At 52.4% G+C, this 17,549-nt stretch overlaps 7 protein-coding genes across 7 annotated transcripts; 3 read left to right on the top strand and 4 right to left on the bottom strand.

Moving 5' to 3' along the window:
• Positions 1–277: 277 nt before the first annotated feature.
• On the bottom strand, positions 278–1,644 carry EI97DRAFT_455255 (FAD/NAD(P)-binding domain-containing protein; the record flags this gene model as incomplete). The annotated part of the gene is made up of 4 exons (XM_033800627.1): positions 278–387; positions 480–681; positions 834–1,122; positions 1,223–1,644. The coding sequence occupies 4 exons, from the start codon at positions 1,642–1,644 to the stop codon at positions 278–280; spliced, it is 1,023 nt and encodes a 340-aa protein (XP_033657895.1).
• A 676-nt stretch (positions 1,645–2,320) lies between these two features.
• On the top strand, positions 2,321–3,934 carry EI97DRAFT_447891 (cytochrome P450; the record flags this gene model as incomplete). Its single annotated transcript, XM_033800127.1, has 2 exons — positions 2,321–3,420; positions 3,484–3,934. 2 exons carry the CDS (start codon positions 2,321–2,323, stop codon positions 3,932–3,934), a joined length of 1,551 nt encoding a protein of 516 aa, XP_033657894.1.
• A 537-nt stretch (positions 3,935–4,471) lies between these two features.
• EI97DRAFT_478249 (S-adenosyl-L-methionine-dependent methyltransferase) lies at positions 4,472–6,091 on the top strand. Its single transcript, XM_033801978.1, has 2 exons — positions 4,472–4,831; positions 4,910–6,091. The coding sequence occupies exons 1-2, from the start codon at positions 4,615–4,617 to the stop codon at positions 5,914–5,916; spliced, it is 1,224 nt and encodes a 407-aa protein (XP_033657893.1). The 5' UTR covers positions 4,472–4,614; the 3' UTR covers positions 5,917–6,091.
• Positions 6,092–6,451: 360 nt separating this feature from the next.
• Positions 6,452–7,700, top strand: EI97DRAFT_478241 (uncharacterized protein; the record flags this gene model as incomplete). The annotated part of the gene is made up of 3 exons (XM_033801977.1): positions 6,452–6,643; positions 6,862–7,238; positions 7,297–7,700. 3 exons carry the CDS (start codon positions 6,452–6,454, stop codon positions 7,655–7,657), a joined length of 930 nt encoding a protein of 309 aa, XP_033657892.1. The 3' UTR covers positions 7,658–7,700.
• Positions 7,701–8,166: 466 nt separating this feature from the next.
• On the bottom strand, positions 8,167–9,073 carry EI97DRAFT_498554 (S-adenosyl-L-methionine-dependent methyltransferase; the record flags this gene model as incomplete). Its single annotated transcript, XM_033802562.1, has 1 exon — positions 8,167–9,073. Exon 1 carries the CDS (start codon positions 8,998–9,000, stop codon positions 8,167–8,169), a length of 834 nt encoding a protein of 277 aa, XP_033657891.1. The 5' UTR covers positions 9,001–9,073.
• Positions 9,074–9,807: 734 nt separating this feature from the next.
• EI97DRAFT_455250 (S-adenosyl-L-methionine-dependent methyltransferase) lies at positions 9,808–10,712 on the bottom strand (the record flags this gene model as incomplete). Its single annotated transcript, XM_033800626.1, has 2 exons — positions 9,808–10,609; positions 10,669–10,712. 2 exons carry the CDS (start codon positions 10,710–10,712, stop codon positions 9,808–9,810), a joined length of 846 nt encoding a protein of 281 aa, XP_033657890.1.
• Positions 10,713–11,362: 650 nt separating this feature from the next.
• Positions 11,363–15,832, bottom strand: EI97DRAFT_455249 (uncharacterized protein; the record flags this gene model as incomplete). The annotated part of the gene is made up of 2 exons (XM_033800625.1): positions 11,363–11,606; positions 13,320–15,832. The coding sequence occupies 2 exons, from the start codon at positions 15,830–15,832 to the stop codon at positions 11,363–11,365; spliced, it is 2,757 nt and encodes a 918-aa protein (XP_033657889.1).
• Positions 15,833–17,549: the final 1,717 nt, after the last annotated feature.

Raw genomic sequence — 17,549 nt, 5'->3', positions numbered from 1 at the left:
CGCGCGCAGTCCAGGACAGACATATATATCTCCGCAATGGGACGGGGGGTGGGACGGAGGTGGTTCGGCAAGGTGAACACTAAACAGGGCGGGCAGGATGACGAGAGAGACAGTTTCAGAAGGATTTTCCAATTCATATATTAGGCCATCCGTAAGGGCTAGATGAGGTGCTACTCTGCTTTCTGTATTCCTGTAGTGTGAGTGTCTACTGGGTGTATGATTTCCTTTCAGCTTTCCCGTTCTCTCCCGCCTAGCCCTCCCCTCCCTTCCAGCAACCTCACAAGCTCGCCGCCTGTTCCCCCTCCTTTGCCGCCCGCGCAGCCGCCAACGCGCGCTCGCCCTCCTCACCCGCAAGTTGCATAGTAACAACCGCCGCAGCACGCACACCTATGACAACACAAGACCCCGCATCGTCAGCCTTAATTTCACCAACACACACGGGGCAGAAGAAAGGAAAGAATGAGAGATGGCGAACTCACCGGCACCTGCGGCAACAATGGCCTGCTTCATCATCTCATGCGTGTCGCCCGCGACGATGCAACCGGGCACATTGGTGGCGAGCATCATGGGGTTCGTTAGCTCGACTTCGCCTTGTGGGGTTAGGTTGAGGCCGAGTTGGGCGATGAGGGATTGGGCGCGGCTGCGTGTGGGGGGTTTGTGCATGAGGGTTCCGAGGGTGGCCTAGGAGTGGTTGGGAGGGTCAGTTATTTGGGCCGCCCATTTGTGCTGAGGAAGGAGGAAGGAAATAGATCAAAGTAGGAGGTGGGAGAATAAGGGCAGCATAGAAGATAATGGGAGAGCTCGGAATAAAGAAGAAAATAACAAAAACTCACGGACGGTCCGCTCTCAAACTCCAACGTGATGCCCTTGTCAGGCCCGACGCCGTTGTTCACCAGACGCCGAATACGGCGCGTGTCGAGCTTGATGCCTGTGGCTTGCACTTTGGCGAGCGCGAGCTGGGTCGCGTCGTCGGTCGGGACGGGCCCGTTGCTGTAGACTGTGATATCCGGGTTCAGAGTGCGGCACATGAGGGCGAAGTGGGCGTAGCCTGGGTTAGGGAAGCCTAGGAGGCCGATTGGGTGGTCTTTGTGCTCGAAACCGTCGCAGAAGGGGCATTGGTGGCTTTAGGGGATTGTTAGCTTGAGGGAGGAATTATTGCGATCAGGTACGAAAATGGGTGGGAAAAAAAGGTCAGAAAAAAAGGGGAACACTTGACACTTACATGTGGCTCGGCCAGTTCTCTTTATACCCATCAATGTCTGTTGGTAGAACGTCCTCGGTTCCGGTTGCGAGAACAAGCTTGCGGCCCCGGTACGTAGTATTGGTGCTGTCGACAGCTTCAAAGCCCTTGTAGTCTGGCAGGATGTCCGTGTTCTTTACGCTGACTATCTTGTTGTTGACGAAGGTAGCGTAGGCAGAGTACTTTCTCTCAATCTCCCTGCGCCCCGTCGAGCGGAACTCGCTGGGGTTGATGCCGTCCCGCGTGAGGTACGTGTGCATGGCTGTGGAGCCTTGGTTGCGATATTCGCCTGAGTCGAAGAGGATGGAGGAGCGGCAGATGCGCGACAGACCGAGGGCGGCGGAGAGGCCAGCTGGGCCGCCGCCAATGATGATGGCGTCGTATATTTTCTGAGATGCAGCCATGCTGTCTGAAGAGGTCCGAGTGGAGATAGGCGAGGTGGTTGTGTTGGAATGTGAAGGGAGCAGGAGCAGAAGTAGAGCGCTGAGGAGTATTCCAACGGCTACTTCGTACTTGGTAAGTGCGAGGGGCATGGAAATTACTTTCGTTTCCCAGTGGCATTCGTGGTGGTCGTGTTTGCGCCCATCCAGCGGTGGTCTGGTTCGGAAACATTTCCTTGAGTAACGCTCCGTAAAGTTGCCGAATGGCCAGAAACTGAACTCGGTCACCGACCTTCTCTGAGCCGCAACAGAAGCTTTTACTGCATGTTCCAGCATAATGGCATAATCCCTGTGGTACTTCTTCCACACTGCGATGATGTAGGGAAGTCGGCACTTCCATTGTTGCTTCAGTGTCCTGGTACGGTGACCGTTTGCAATTCTGGAAAAGTCTGCCATTAGTCCACTTCGCGACTTGATGATGTTAATGCAAGATTTCCTACTAGTCCTTCACCGTAGCAAGAAAGGCGTTGGAAGGAGTTTGCCCTCGAAACACACCCAGAATGGCATCTTTCTCCCATGCGTGGGCGGTCGCCTTTGCTGTCTTGGTAAAGCTGCAGTGTTTCTAACCATAACATCGCTTGAGTGCTTACTAGAACAGGTCATTCTTGTCCTCTACAAGTTATGGGCGCGCGATCCTCGCATGAAGCATCTGCCCCCGGGGCCCAAGGGCCTCCCAGTCATTGGTAGCATGATGTTACTTGCGGATACTGACAAGATGATGAAGATTGCAAAAGACTGGGCGGACGAGTACGGCGAGATCTTCTACACCAAAGTTGGCTTGTCCCATTTCATATGGCTTTCTTCGCCTACAGTGGTGAGAGAGCTCATGGATAGGCGCGGCGCCATCTATTCCTCGCGGGCGTCTAGTCCTATGATCAACATGGTCTCCAACAACGAGCGTGTGAATTTCATGCCGTATGGCGAAAAGTGGCGGACCGTCAGAAATATTCTCCAGTCAGCACTCAATCTGCAGACGTCGTCGACGTACAAGCCTGTCCAGGATTTCGAGTCCAAACAGGCTGTGTGGGAGATTCTGCATGCAAAGAGCGATGAAGACTTTAGCGATATCAACAGGAGATATTCCACGAGCACCATCATGGTGATAACGTACGGCCAGCGCGTCCCGAGCCTGAGTGACCCCACGTATCAAGATATCCTCAAGATAGTCCGTCACTTCTCGCTCGCGACGGCCCCGGGGGGCTGGATGATTGACACGGTTCCCATGCTCGCAAACATGGTACCTCAATTTCTCCTCCAGAACTGGAAAAAGACTGCGCGACAATGGTACAAGGAGGATTCGGAAATCTACCTGTCCATGTACCGCAAGCTCATGCAAGAGGTCAAGGACGGGACCGCGCCAGACTGCTTCCTAAAGGATCTGGCGAGAGAGAAGCTCCAGAAGAATGCCATTTCGGATGTGACGGCTGCTTTCGCCGCTGGTGCTTTGATCGAGGCGGGAAGCGACGCGACGACCACGGCACTAAACAATGTAATCCTCGCCTGTCTGCTTTGGCCCGACATTGTTAAGGGCGCGCATGAGGAGCTCGACAGAGTCGTCGGCCGGGACCGGATGCCCGACTTCAGCGACGAGACAAACCTCCCATACATTCGGGCCATGGCAAAGGAAACACTGCGATGGCGGGCCTCGACCAAAATCGGGACCGCGCACGCAACGACGCGCGATGACTGGTACAAGGGCTACTTCATCCCCAAGGGCGCTGTGGTCGTGCTCAACTGGTGGTAAGTGTAGCAGCCCCGGTTCCCCATCTCAGGTGTGTTCACTGCAATAACACACGTACATAGGGCCATACACATGGACGAGAAACGGTGGAAAGACCCAGAGCGGTTCGACCCAACGCGCTATCTGGATGACCCTCTCAGCGAAGCCGAATCCATGGCTCAAGCCAATCCGGAGCTCCGCGATCACTTCACCTTTGGCGCTGGCCGCCGAAATTGCCCCGGCTTGCACATCGCTCATAACTCTTTATTTATCAACCTTGCACGGATCATGTGGGCTTTTGATATTAGCAAGCCTGTGGATGAGAATGGGAGGGCAATCGAACCTTCGAAGGAAGCTCTTCCAGGGTTCTTGTTGACGCCTGTTAAGTTTGGATGTCATTTTGAGCCGAGAAGTGCGCGCCATGCAGAGATTATTGAGAAGGCTTGGGCGCAAGCGCAGGAGGAAGGGTTGATCTGGGGCCGAGAGAAGGGGGGGAAGAGGAGAGTCGGGGTTGGAAATGGCATCGCCGTGTAAAACCTGTCGTGATTGTAGAAACGAGCACAGACTAGGTCAAACCTGTGCACGGTCCTCCGCGTCGCAACCACGCGATGCGGAACGCGCACCCAATTCCACATAACACCATGTCACCATGGAGCGGTCTTTTGGCAATAAAGCTTCCGTGATTCGAAAGAGAGGGTTAAAATTAACTATCCTCTAATGCGCTTCTCTTATCACCACGCGCGGAAAATGCGCAGCAATACCTCAATTTATGGGGAAGTTCTGCTGCTCGCGCAGTGTGGTGAATTGCATCGCGGGAGTCACTGCCACGATCTGGACAAGCAGAGCAGCGATGCGAAAACATTAATGTACAGTCAAAAGCTAAGAAGCAGTCGGTGGTTCCTTGCACACTTGTCTCAAGCTCACTCAACATGAAATCGTCCGAATACCGTTGAGAGCCATGGGTCAGGAGAAAGAAGTTCCGATTGACGCAGTATTCCAAAAGCCGACTCACCGCTGTAGGACACCGGATATATTGGATAAGTTTAGGGTTTCTCGGCTGCCGATATGCTTTTATCTTGCGTAGTTGGGAACCCAGGGGCCTTTCTCTCATATTCTGGTAAAGCTAATACTCAGTACAACAAGCTGCCTGTCCATTAGAAGTCTGATTGCAAGTTCGAGATTTACCTGCGTCAGTCTTGTGGTATCCTCTGAGAATGGACGACAGACTTCAAAAGATCAATACGGCCCTGCAGGAAGCAGTAGACGCCTTTGAAGGGCCGCTGAACGACGCTCGGCTCTCCACCCTTCAGACTACTGACACACTGCCTAATGCGCAAATATGGAACCTCGCCTCGCAAACAATCGATCTCGCAGACAGACTGCTGCGTCTTCTTCAGCCCCCGGCCTTGCAGTTGGCGGAAGGCTATCTCGGTACGTGCGAAGAGGGGAACAGAATTCCTGAGGGTGGATCATACCTCACAGAGGCAGCCCAGCTCACAAACGCCACAGCATATATTGACACCAAATGTCTCTGTGCGGCCGTTGAGAACTCGATCCCAGACCTTCTCGCGTCAGGACCCCTGACAGTCGACGAGATAGCGTCCCGCACCTCACTGCAGCCGCTCCGTCTGAAGCAAATAATGCGCGTGCTGCACAACAACGCCATCTTCGCCTACGCGGACTCGACGCAGACCTACAGCAACAACCCCGCCTCCACACTTCTGCGACGCGATCATTGGACGCAATGGCACCGGTGGGTTCCCCTCTACGGCTCCGTCTTCTACGACTTCGCATCGAGCATCCCCTCCGCCATCCGTGCCGGTGAGTCCCGCACCGCAGCGCAAATCGCGTGCGGGACCGAGAAAAACATCTTCAGCTACTTTGCCGAGCAAGAAGGCATGCAGGCGAAATTCCACGCGGCGCTGGGAGCCGGCGCCGTGGCACAGGCGCCCGGCCTGCTGGCCAACTACGCCTGGCATGAACTAGGCGATGCCACGGTGCTCGAAGTTGGTGGCGGCGGTGGTGACTTCATCACTGCGCTGCTACGAAGCAACCCCATGCTGCACGGCGCTCTCTTCGAGCTGGAGTCGGTCGTTGACATGGTGAGACCCAAGTTCCGCGACCCCAAGGGTGAATTTGCGGATGTAGGCGCCCGCATGGTCGACCTGCATGTGGGCGACTTCTTGAAAGAGGTGCCAACCTATGAGGTGTATACCATGAAATGGTGTCTGCATAACTGGTCGGACGCTGACGTAGTGCGCATCCTGCAAGTGGTGCGGAGGGCTATCCAGGTTACACAGCGAGCGCGCATGGTGATCCTCGAGGCGGTTCTTGCTGATGGGAGGAGCTCGCGCGTTTGGCGGTATGGTGATGTAACGATGATGGCGACGGTTAATGGCCAGGAGCGCACAGAGGTCGAATGGCGCGCTCTTGCAAGCAAGGCTGGTTGGCGAGTGGAGAGCATCACGGCGTTGAGGAATGTGTGGGCTGCTGCTATTGATCTTCGACCCATTTGAGAGTTTCACTAAGAAACCCTGTGTGGTTTCACTTACCCCTTACGTCTTTGGCCCTTCAATCGTCGTTCTTCAAGGCCAAAATTTTTTCCTGCCTGCCTCTCAGCTGGGGTGTGTAGGCTCGGATACCGAGGAAATCATTGTGAGAGATGTTACTGGCCGATCAGATTAAATCGCAACTTTCATCGGCTTTCGGTGGCTTGGTCACTATGTTTGTGTTTCTAAGCTGGCTACGGCTGAAACGGTGAGCAGCAAGGCATATATTAAACCTACGGACATGGCTGTGAAATGACCTGGATCGGCCAATAGGAAAGCATTCGTAGACCCTGCATATCTCGTATTCCCCATCAGCTACAGAAAGGCAACGGATTCGTATACACTGAGAATAGCATACACAGCATGAAGGCAAACCTATTTTCCAAGATCGTGTCTCGAAGGTTAGTCCCGCTGTGTGGTAAATAGACTCTGTTTGATGCTACATCTCTCCCGCCTCCCGCGGTTTTTCAAGCTCTAAGGACATCCCTTACTCATCTTCAAAATGGCCTCCGAGTTTGGGAAGCTGCCAGAATTGAAGTCTATTCGTATTCATACTCCAGAGCAAAGGTCTCTTTTAGGCGTCCCATTCGCTTTGACTATCTCCGCATTGTTAACCACAATCCTTCGCCTATACTCGAGGAAACTCAAGAAGAAAAACTTTCGCACAGATGACTGGTTTTGTTCCCTAACCATGGTTCGTCTGGTACAATGTTGCCCCTTAACTTGCGTTAAGTAATTCCTGCAGATACTGGCGGTCACCACTCTAGTGATTCAGTGGATCATGGTGTTTAACGGGGCTGGTCTCAACCTCTACACTGTTGGAATGAAACGGCTTCTACTATGGTCCCGAGTATGGAGTTCCTCCTGCCCCAACAATGCAACCTTTCGGCTGAGGTACTGATCCATTGACAGCTGCAAGCGACTACAGTCCTGCTCTGGATCATTTCAATATCCGCTCTGCAGATATCAATTCTCACATTCTACCTCAGCACCTTCGGCGTCTATAAGACCTTACGCCGCATCTGCTATGGCATGATAGCCGTTGTTGTCGCATGGTGGATCGCCACGACCTGCAGCTACCTCTTCAGCTGCAACCCAGCCCGCAAGCTCTGGAACCCGTTTATACCTGGAAAATGCGAAATATGTGTTGCCCTCTGCAGCAGTGTTTTTGCAGTGCACATCGCACTGGACATTGCCATACTAGTCATACCGATACACAGGACATGGAAATTACAGATGTCCCGCTCAAGCAAGGCGTTAGTGACATTCTTGCTCTTGCTAGGTCTATTGTAAGTTGGGCCAATGCCTAAGGGCAACTAAGTGAAATTTTCTAACTTTTCCTTCTAGTGCCACGATGTGCGCTGCCATCCGCCTTCAATGCCTTTTCAAGATCCTCCCCGGCACCCCTGACAAAACGGACTACTGGCGCGCCGTCCTTCTCCAATCGTGCGAGATTCCCGTCGGCATCATCTGTACATGTGTGCCTACGTTGCGGCCCGTCGCTAAGCAGATAGCGCGCTCGAAGTTCGCCACAGGCTTCCTCTCGCTCTTCCCGGCATCCGCACGTACCAAAGAGCCCATCTCCAATGAATACCGACCAGATACAAGGTACAAGCCCTCTCCATCCGTCGAAGCAAAACCCTATAGCAGATCAATATCATCGGAGATTACAGGTGTCAATAATCTATCCTCGGAGGCCATAGTTTGACTCATTTACTGGATACCAGACGGGCCGTTCCAATCAATAAGCGAATGAAGAGAAGGAGCTGACTATCCTGCGTGCGCAACACGGTCACGATACTAGTCCTCCTACATAGGTACTCAGACAGGGGCACACATTAGGTGATTGACTTCTCTTGTTTGTGTTTTATTAAGTACAGTCTCTACAAGTCTTGCGCGTGGTAAAGTGGAGAAAAGATTGGGGTATGCAATGACATACTGCCCAATGCGTTGCGAGGTGAGCAGAAATGCTACCATGCACGGGGGGTGCCGTACCTCCTTAGCTAGTATCAACACATGGATACCTACAATACTTCACAACGGAGCGTAGTTCGCACTGTGTGGTAAGGAGGAACTCAGAGTGGCATGCCGCTCAGTTCTCATTAGCACTAGGTGTTGGAATAAGAAATGATCAAGGTTACAGTTCCTCACGTGAGATCGAGGTATGATCTACTCAAGAGTAGGGAGCCTTGAATCCTCATACAGCTTCTTCATCATTCACTTAGATGCAACAGCCACATTCGCCACGTACTTCATTACACCGCTGCCGTTCGGGTTGACTTCAACGTCTGGGTTGTTCTTCAGACTTTCCATCATCTCAGCGATGGCATTATCCCACTTCTCCTCGTCGTTCTGCGTCCAACCTCCCACAGGTTCACCTATTAGGCCCCATATGCTCTCGGCCCATGATTTGACATTACCAGTGGGATAATAAGCTGGGAACTGTTCCACGTAAACAGACTTAAACCCGGCGTCCTTCAGAAGCGTTTCGACACAGAGAACCGTATATATATGCGGCGGGAACCTCGCCGAGTGAGCGGTGCCTTCACCGTCGCGGGTAGCTCTACTAGCATCTTCGATAGACGAGGAATGTGGCGTGGAGGCCCAGGACGTCAAAACGGTCGAGCCCCCTGGCTTCAAGGTACGATATATCTCCGCGGCCACTTTTTGCGGTTGCGGCACTGCTTGAATGCCGAAGTTCATGATGGAGTGGGTAAAAGTGTTGTCTTGGAAACGGAGCTCCGTCGCATCCATCACACCAGTCTCTACGAAATTCCACCCATGCTGTTTTGCTTTTTCCGCTACGGTCTGAATAACGGTTTCGTCAATGTCCGTGGCTTGTAGTTTGGCTGGCGTAGAGGATTCTGCTATGAGTGTCGTTACAGGGCCAGCACCGCAGGCATTGTCGTGGATGATGGACTCAGATGTAATCGCAGGAATGAGCGAAAGAGCGTGTCTGGCGATTTGCGTTGTTTGATCCCCTTGGAGGCTGTCGAGAAGAGCCTTGGATTTTTGTGGGCATTGCTTCGGTGTAAAGTTATTTGGACCCATGGTGGTTAAACAGATAACTCAGTGCGATTGTTACGTGTGGGAATAACGAGAGAAGAGCCATTGTTTATTCAACAGATTTACCCGCCCAGTAGAGATTGTCAAGCTTATTTGCACTCATACACTAGGCTCTGAGAAATGCTCCCGCTCCATCATTTCGGCTACCGACTCGGTGTCCGACGATGCTAATGCTGAAGATAGAATCACTTGTGCTTCGCTAGCAGTTGATGCATCAGCTGTTCCTTCAATGTTGTCTCTCACAGACGTCAGAAGAGGTATTGCTAGCTCTGTTCTATTAGCAAAATGAGAAAATCCGCACCGTTAGTGTCCAGAAGTAAGTTAGGTATTGCAATTACTCAAAGAGAATGAGAGAAGAGTTAAGAAATGATTGACCCCAACTCAAACTCGCTTCTATCAATTTTGCTAGCTATTCATATCTGTCCCTAGGAAAGATCTTCCTCCTATTTGTCGCAGGAAACTAGTTTACCCCCACGAAGGTCTTCTGCTTCCTGACAATCGTTTTGAACCTTTTTGTACGTGCACCCTAGATTTCTTTGGACACTGATAATTCTCCTCCTTTCTAAGCAAGAGCAGAGGCGCGCGTCACAAAATTGCTTGTGCCGTGGTAGCTTCCAGGGTGACCTTCTTGGGGCGTGTAGGTTATTTGAGCGCTGCAAAAGCAGAAGCTGACCAGCATTGGAGAAAATGAGAGGTACGTATGAATTGGTAAAACAGAAGTGAGATAGCCAACCCCGGGACTAAGGATAATACACTTATAATAGTGATATAAGCGTGCATAGCCGCATATCCCTAGAGCTTGGAGTCCGCTCGACGTCCCTTAGCGATGAAGAGTTTGCGTTTTCGCGCGTCCGGGGCCTCGCCGAGGACAGCAGGCTCAGGCAAAACGACGAAATCGAAGTCGGCGCCAACCCCAGCTTCCGTATACATTTGTTTCATGCTTTCTCTGGTGAAGCCCGACTGAGAGTGAGAGTGAGCGGGGCCCTCTGAGTGGTGCTTGTGATGAGCGCCATGGGCATGATGAGCACCATGACCATGATGAGGGGAATGTGCTTCGTTTCCGTGTTTATGTCCATGGCTGCATTTCTCAGCATGGCCGTCCGTCTCTGTCGGTAAGAAGTCGACGATAACCAACACCCCGCTGCCAGGCCTCAAACGCTCGGCCAAACGCCTCAGAGCAAGTGAGGGCGACTCGAAATGATGGAAACCCAGGCTGATAGCGGCAACATCGAAATTATTCCACTCTTCCCCAAGCAATTCCTCCGGAACGCCTTGTTCGAGACACAAATTGCCGACGACAGCGCTCGCTTGCTCGGGTGCTAGGCCTGAGTTACGGGCCGCGGCGTTGTATCGCTCCACCATTTGCTCCGATATATCGATCCCTTTCACGCTATTGACGTAGGGACCTAGCGCCTTGGTAATGGCACCAGTCCCGCAGGCATAGTCGATGAGCTTGACAAGTCGGTTCGGGTCTGAGTTAGACTCGGAGACAAAGCGGGCCCCGATCCAGTCTTTGCGGTCTTCCAATGCCGTGCGGATCTGGGATGTGAGACGTTGATTCCAGGGTAGGATGTCATATTGGCTGGCGAACGTGCTGTGGGGTTGCGATTAGCGCAATGGGTTTATTATGACGCATGGGTGTGATGGACTCACTTGAAAGCAAGGCGGTTGGTTTCTGTGATTGAACCTGTGGACATGGCGCTGGTAGCTGAGTGGAGAAATCGCACAGCAACAAGCAACACCGGTTTGAGTTTGTGGGGGACAGTAAACATTAGAGAAAGAAAGTGGGAATAGCGGTCAGCAGCAGCGAAAAGAGTACCTAAATGTCCGTATCGATTTCGGTAACCGGAATCTCCCGTCACGGTAACTCGGGAAGTAACGTTACACAATCTGTGCGCATGATGCACGTGTTTATGTTCTGCTAATAGAATTATTTAGAAGGGTGCTGCAGGGCGTTGATTCAGACACCATTGGCATCGGTTGATGTGTATTGACTTGATTGAACTGCGGAAAACCAGAACACTAACATAGGGGACCTTGCGGGACCTATCCATATATGTACCGGTTCTCCATGGCTCATTTTGCACCTGCTGCTGTTTCCACTCCGGATCCACCCCTAACTCTTCTCTCTCTTTCTTCTTATAACGGAGTGTTTGCCAAGGCAATCTTCTTCTTTCCTCTTCTCGATAATGGCTCGTACCTTTGGTATGGCGCTAAATGACCGCTTCATCTAGTTGCCTCTTCGATGGCCTCGTTCATTTTGACTTTGGATCTCCACGTAGTCGAGAATCGTCTTGAGATTCACAACCAAGGAGTGAGGAGCTTTACTATGACAATCGTACCCGATTCACATATCGAAGTCGCTGACCAATCCATCATACCGTGCCAGAACGTCGCTTGCTGAAGAAAATTCGCCTTTCCAGCAGCCTAAAATAATCTCCCCGCCGAATATAGATACATCAGCGAAGACCCGTTTGGCATAAAGCTCCTCAACATAGCGATCGGCATTGCGTTGACGGAAAATCCAGCCCTCCCGCACAACGGCATCGCTGTCCGGAATCTCGTCGGAGCCGTATTCGCCGTAAGGAACCCTGCCGGTGACAAGTTCATACAGCGTAGAGCCGAGCGCAAACAAGTCTGACCGGATAGATCGTGTTCGGCGCCTCGTAATCCCTCGGCAAGCAGTGAGTGGCTTTCTCATACCCAAGCGCGGGTTGCCCAGGATATTGAGCGGAATTGAAATGGCCGAGCCGCACGTTCAAGTCTCCATCTAGAAAAATTTGGTGGAGCGAGAGCTCAGAATGTATGACACCATGCATGTGAATCTTCTCGATCGCTTCAATGATCTGCCGAAACCAAAGCTTTCGACGAGAAGCTGAGATTTTGCCTTCATTCTTCTTCAAGTTAGGGCAAGAGGTCGCCGTTAGGGTAATATTCGATGTCAACATGGTTTATCTCGATTTCTCCCTTCGAAAGGCCGTTCGCGATGCGAGGATGGTCGCTCAATATGGCATATATTTTGGCTTCGTTGCGTATAGGTTGAATATCGGCACTGCTAAGAGGCACCTTCCTCGCAACAGTTCTGTTAGGAGATGAACTTTCCTGAAGATGGCGATGGCTATGAGGTTCTGATTGCAGGGTTCTTCGAAGGCTGCCGCAGGCATATGAGTTGTGATCGTTAAGAGAATTAAGATAAGCAAGAGTAGGAGGTATATTCAAGAGGAATATGTCTACAGAGCAGAGTAATTTTGTGTAGATGTACAGAAGCGAAAGCCGGGAGTTCCTTCGGACAGGCTGAGGCAAGCCCACATCAAGCAAGCGTGTGGCACAGGTGCAAATGGAACGTCAGTTTGCACAGTCATGCATGTGGGCTGTTCGAGCATCACGGCTTGCTGCTTGACTCTCTTTACATGACGATATAAACATCCAGGTATAAACGGCACAATCATATATTAGCTCAATCACTTATCCAAGCTCGGCTGAGCTCGCCACTTTGAATATTGGGGCATGAACTCCATTCATACGTGACATATCTGCCAAATATTTCAGTCGCGCATCTCAGAATTGTCCCTTTTCGTTCCGCGTACTCCAGAGCCAGATACAGAGGCGCTATCATTCATTCATATCCACATTCAGATTCACTTTCCCTATTCATTTCCATTATCCGTCGCAATGCCAATGAATCCCATGCCACCCCCTTTGCCCCCATCCGCGAATTACACATATATACCAAACCAGACCTTGGTTTTTGTTCCTTTACCCTTCCCTTCGCCCTATATACCAACGCCTTTTAAGAAAGTAAAGATAAGAAAGGTAGATGGACGAATGTGGGATTTGTCCGATTATGCACCGAGCAATGACAGATTTGACCAGCCATGCGCGGAACCGACACAGCTTATAGCACCGTGTCCGCTTTCCGAATTTCCCCTCCTCACTCGCCTCAATTATACACGCAGGCAAGAAGGGAATGGAAAGACGGTGACATAAGTGCGGGCCTTCATAATCCCAATGGATGTTTGCGTCAACGTCTGGAGGGGCCGGACTCGAAGATACAATGTCCACGATGCAACCAGCACGCCTGGGCGCTCCATGCATCTAACAAGGAAATGCAATAAGGCGTGCATATGGCGGTAGGGTGAGCGTGGCCAAATACATAACTGACCATATACCTGTGAAGGTGTGGCATATGGCATACAGCTGGCCTGTTTTAAGCTCGTCCTTGCTGAATGCAAAGGCAGTGAATGATCCCGTATATGGCCCTATATGAGAGCACATGGCTGCACTAGGTCATCGTATTCCAGTACATGGAAGCGGGTGTGCCGTTCTGAGTTCCGTAGGTCTGCCATTGATTCGTCGACTCTGCTGCTTGCGGAGCGAACACCATGCTCGAAGAAAAGGCTGTATTATGTTGAGCTGGCCCCGTCGGAAGTGCTGCCAGCCATGGACCCTCGGGCACGGTCTGACTTAGCTGATGAGAAGTCGTTGCATCGCGAAGCTGCGGATCCTCCGGAACAGGCTGCGAGGATGGTGGAGACAATAACGCGTTAGCTGTAAACGCTCCGTTAAAATGCGATAGACCCGTCGAAGCGTCCAGCAGCGCGGTATCCTCGGCCTGAGAGTGGATATTGGACTGCGCAAAGGCCTGCATTGTATTCCCTGACGGTAGACCTTGCGGAGTCAACCTGGCATCGGCCCAGACAATGCTATTCGACTGGTGAGACGTTTCCGTACCGGACATGGTTAGCTCATTTGGTTGCGGTGTGGCAGAACTGTCGAAGACGGTTTGAGAGATTGTGGGATTCGGATCGAAGGAATCGTTCGCAAGCGTGAGTTGGCCACCGTTTGGCTGCACGGCAACTCCAGCTTGAAGTTGGACTCCGGGTGTCTTGTGCGGATGGCTGGACCGCTTCTCTCGGCGTTGGTTTAGCAAGTTTATATTGGGATAAGGCAGTCCGCGAGTCTGTATGCGTGGGAGTTGTTCGTGGGAAGGCCGAGAGCGGGAACAGCCGTGGGTATCAGTACCGAATGCAAGGGCAGGGACTTGAGCACCGTCTGCGAGACTTTGTAAAACAGATTGAGGTGAAGTCTGTAGAGTTTGCAGTTCTGCTGGGTGCATGTTTCGTATCGTCTGAGAGTCATCGCTGGGTAATGACTCCAATGTGACGGCCGGCCCCGGGTTATCGAGCTGCATATGCTGGAGGCACTGAGGATATTTGTTCTCCGCAAAAGCTTGGGCCCACTGAGGTGTATCGCCACCGGTGAGGTCTGCAGTGGCAGTTGTTTGGCCGTCACTGGCTTGTCGGTCTTGACCGCACAGTCCAGCGTCGTCATATTCCTGGACACTGAACAATGCTGATGTGGCAGCCGTTCTACCTTCACTGGATTGAATACCCCAGAGGCCTTGTCGACAGAGGTTCTCATCCGTGAATGGCTGTAGACCTTGAGCTAAAGGGAGGGCGTTACCCATTGGTCCACACATGCTAGACATAGGTACTCCAGGGGCAGCTAAGGCATCGCCGATGACTGGTGTTGCAAAGACAGGCATGGTGCCTGGATAAAACAGTTCTCCTGTCGAACCCTTGAAGGCGTCATCGAATTGTGCCGTTGTGCCTTCCATCCCTGCATGGTGGAATTGTCCCATGGGATTGTCCTGCGTCACAAACCATTCACGGACGGGCGTTGGGGGGACCGAGTACGCGGCAATGGGGGTCTGCGGGAGTGAGAAGTCGTTCGTGAGCGGCGTCGGGGGAAGCGTGGACGGCCGCGGGCGGAAGGATTTTGAAGTATTGCTGGGTCTCCAACTCGATTCCGGGTCAATAGAGGGTCCCGAGGGGTAGATGCGCTGGGCCTCGAAGGCTATCTTCGGTTTCTCGAGACCCCCAGCGGCGGCATCTTGGTCCGTACCACGCTGCGCATCGGCATGTATCATTGCTTTCTTGGAGGAGCCCAGACTGTTGTCCTGATCCGTACTCGAACTAACCTGTAGAAGTGCCGAGACATACTGGCTCAGCAGCAGACCGTCGGTTGTTCTGAAGGTGAAAAAGGCAACGTAACCCCCTTCCCCTTTCTCCCCCTGATGGCCGCAGCAACAAGTAACCCGCATGTTGAACGTGAGCCACTTGGAGCCGTCCAGGTTCGTGGTCACGTCGGTATACTCGGCTGCGTTGATTACCAGGATCCTCTCCGTGTCGTATTCGAGCATCTGCTTGTCCGGGGGTTTCTTCTTCTTGGTGCGTGACACTTCTTTTCGTTCACGATCGATGCATCGCTCACACGGGAGGATTTGGCCGCCGTTTCGAGGATGGGCAGGATCGGTGTCGTCGAGCTGAGCGACGGGAGTTGTGGCGTCCCGTGAAGGAATTGGTTCCTCTCCCCTGGCACGTTTGCAAGCTCTCTCCCAACCGTCACTCGTTGACGCAAAAGAGTATGTGGTCACGTAGACGCTCATGACGATGCAACTTGCTTGTTTGTTGAGGCGCATCCTGTCATCCGCCCATAGACGGCGTCTGTTGAGATGCTTTTGACTGAACTGTACGCAGGAGAAGTCTATGTGAGGACCCACCAATGACAGGGATACCGTGATATTTTTCTCAGGGCGGGTCTTAATCCTCTTTAATGTCAGACCCCCTATCTGAACGGATGGGAAGGAGGGTGGCAGAGACGCCTGCGACTGGAGCGAAGTGGTGCTGGACGAGGGAACAATGCCCACTGGCGATTGGACGGCGAGTTGAATGGCCGAGTCCTGGACTGGGAACTGATACAGCTCGTTCAGATCCAAAGACAAGTTTTCTCCGGGACGGTAGGAGGGCTGCGCCATGATTCCCTTGACAGGATGCCCAGTAAGGCCGTTCGTAGCCGTCTGGTCGTGGTCGGACGTGCAAATGTTCGAACGAGCTGCAAGAGCAGATGAGCGGACTACAGTTGTAGACGCTTTAACGGCCTCTGAATCTTAGAGGTCGAATACTCATCGGCAAAAATTCTGTAAGGCCAGGACAGTTGTTCTCTGATAGTTTTATTCAATTAATCGGGCGGGGAGACATGGAGAGTACCCTAGGGTATGACCTCCAGGCAGGGGCCAGAGGTCCGAGCGGCACCTAAACTGGAGCGAAGTTTGTAGTATCCGCTCACTTTTTATTAGGCATCAGAAAGATGATAAACGTAAGAAGGCAGGAGCGACGGCGAGCAGAGGCGCAATTGTTCGAACTGCGGCGGCAGCGCAGCGGTTCTGAAAGCGAAGGAATAGCGAGAGGATGGAGAGTAGGTTCGGCAGTTACAAAAAGGTCATTGTGAGGTGAAAAATCGGGTAGGCCAGGTTCGAAAGAGCGTGGTTTGAAACGAGAGGGAGGAGGGGTCTCAATTGATCAACAAGAAAGCAGAGTGGGTTCTGGGGCTGGGGAATATACCGCTACAAGTACAGAGAGGATGGATCCCTGGGGGGGCCTGTTCTGTGCTATCCATATACAGATGCGCCGCATCCACGATCCATGGATAGATTCAGACCGTTCAGCAGGGCGATAGTGATAGGAAGATGCACACTAATAAAAAAGTGGCTGCTTGATTCACCGTGCGCACCCGTTGCTGCGTGGCGGCGCAAGTGGCCTGCAGCAAATGCGGTTTTGCAGTCGCAGCGGAGCCAATGCCGCTCTGCAGGCGGCTTCCAAGGTTGCCATTGGGACTTAACCCTTGCCCAGGCGGGTTAAGGGTAAGGGCACCAGAAAATTCTCTTCCTCTCCTTCTGTCCTCCGGTCCGCCCTCGCCTCGATTCGCGCTGCATGCGTTTTGCTGCGTAACAGAAACTGCTGCTCGCAGCCCTCGTCGATAACTGGCCGGAGTGGTGCTGGGCGTGCAGCCCAAGGAGCAGGGCAAGTGTGCAGCCACGACCTTATTACCCATGCTTGTGGTGGTAGTGGTGGTGGTGGTGGTGGCGATTCGATCTCTGCAGTCTCCACTCCCTCATTCACAGTGCCATCGTCTAACAGTACCCTAGGGTACTACTAGTGGTGCTCACAGACTACTCGCGAGAATGGGCTACAGTTCTAATCCTCGCCCAGTACGGGACGGGCCATCCGTTCTCCGCAGTTCGTCTCTGGACCTGGAATGCAAAATTTTCGAACGCGATACAACTATTATTAGTTATAACAAGCGCACCATGCAATGGAGGCACAGGCGACCGCGCAACAAGTCGCCATCGCAGACTGCCCTACCATATACTGTATAGGTAGATAGTGCTGACACGACGGGACCCATTCACGAAATATTGGCAACGCAACTATGGAATGATGTCAATGTCCCTGCAGGCTGTGAACCCCCTTCCCCTTGGCAATCGGTCCGATAGATCCCCAAATGGCCGCTCGAATGATTGGTGTCGAGACTCCATCCCCTGCTGCAGGAGAAAAAAGCCTAGTTCCCCGACCATGTATAAACTGAGTTTGCGACATTCACTAGGACTTTGCAGACTACTACCACGTACCAACCACCATCCAGGCGCCCGATATAGAAAGCAGTTTTCGTGTACTTTGTTCGAAACGGCAAGA

This window comes from Westerdykella ornata (genome assembly GCF_010094085.1).
Source record: "Westerdykella ornata strain CBS 379.55 unplaced genomic scaffold EI97scaffold_2, whole genome shotgun sequence".
NCBI lineage: Eukaryota > Fungi > Ascomycota > Dothideomycetes > Pleosporales > Sporormiaceae > Westerdykella > Westerdykella ornata.
The sequence above is the reverse complement of the archived record's forward strand: the minus strand, read 5'-3'. Positions and strand labels throughout refer to the sequence as shown.

What these genes read in the sequence shown, in the direction of transcription:
- EI97DRAFT_478249 (XM_033801978.1), top strand. Translation starts at nt 4,615, where the DNA reads ATGGACGACAGACTTCAAAAGATCAATACGGCCCTGCAGGAAGCAGTA. An exon ending in GTTGGCGGAAGGCTATCTCG is followed by an intron (nt 4,832 to 4,909) that starts GTACGTGCGAAG and finishes CAAACGCCACAG; the next exon opens with CATATATTGACACCAAATGT.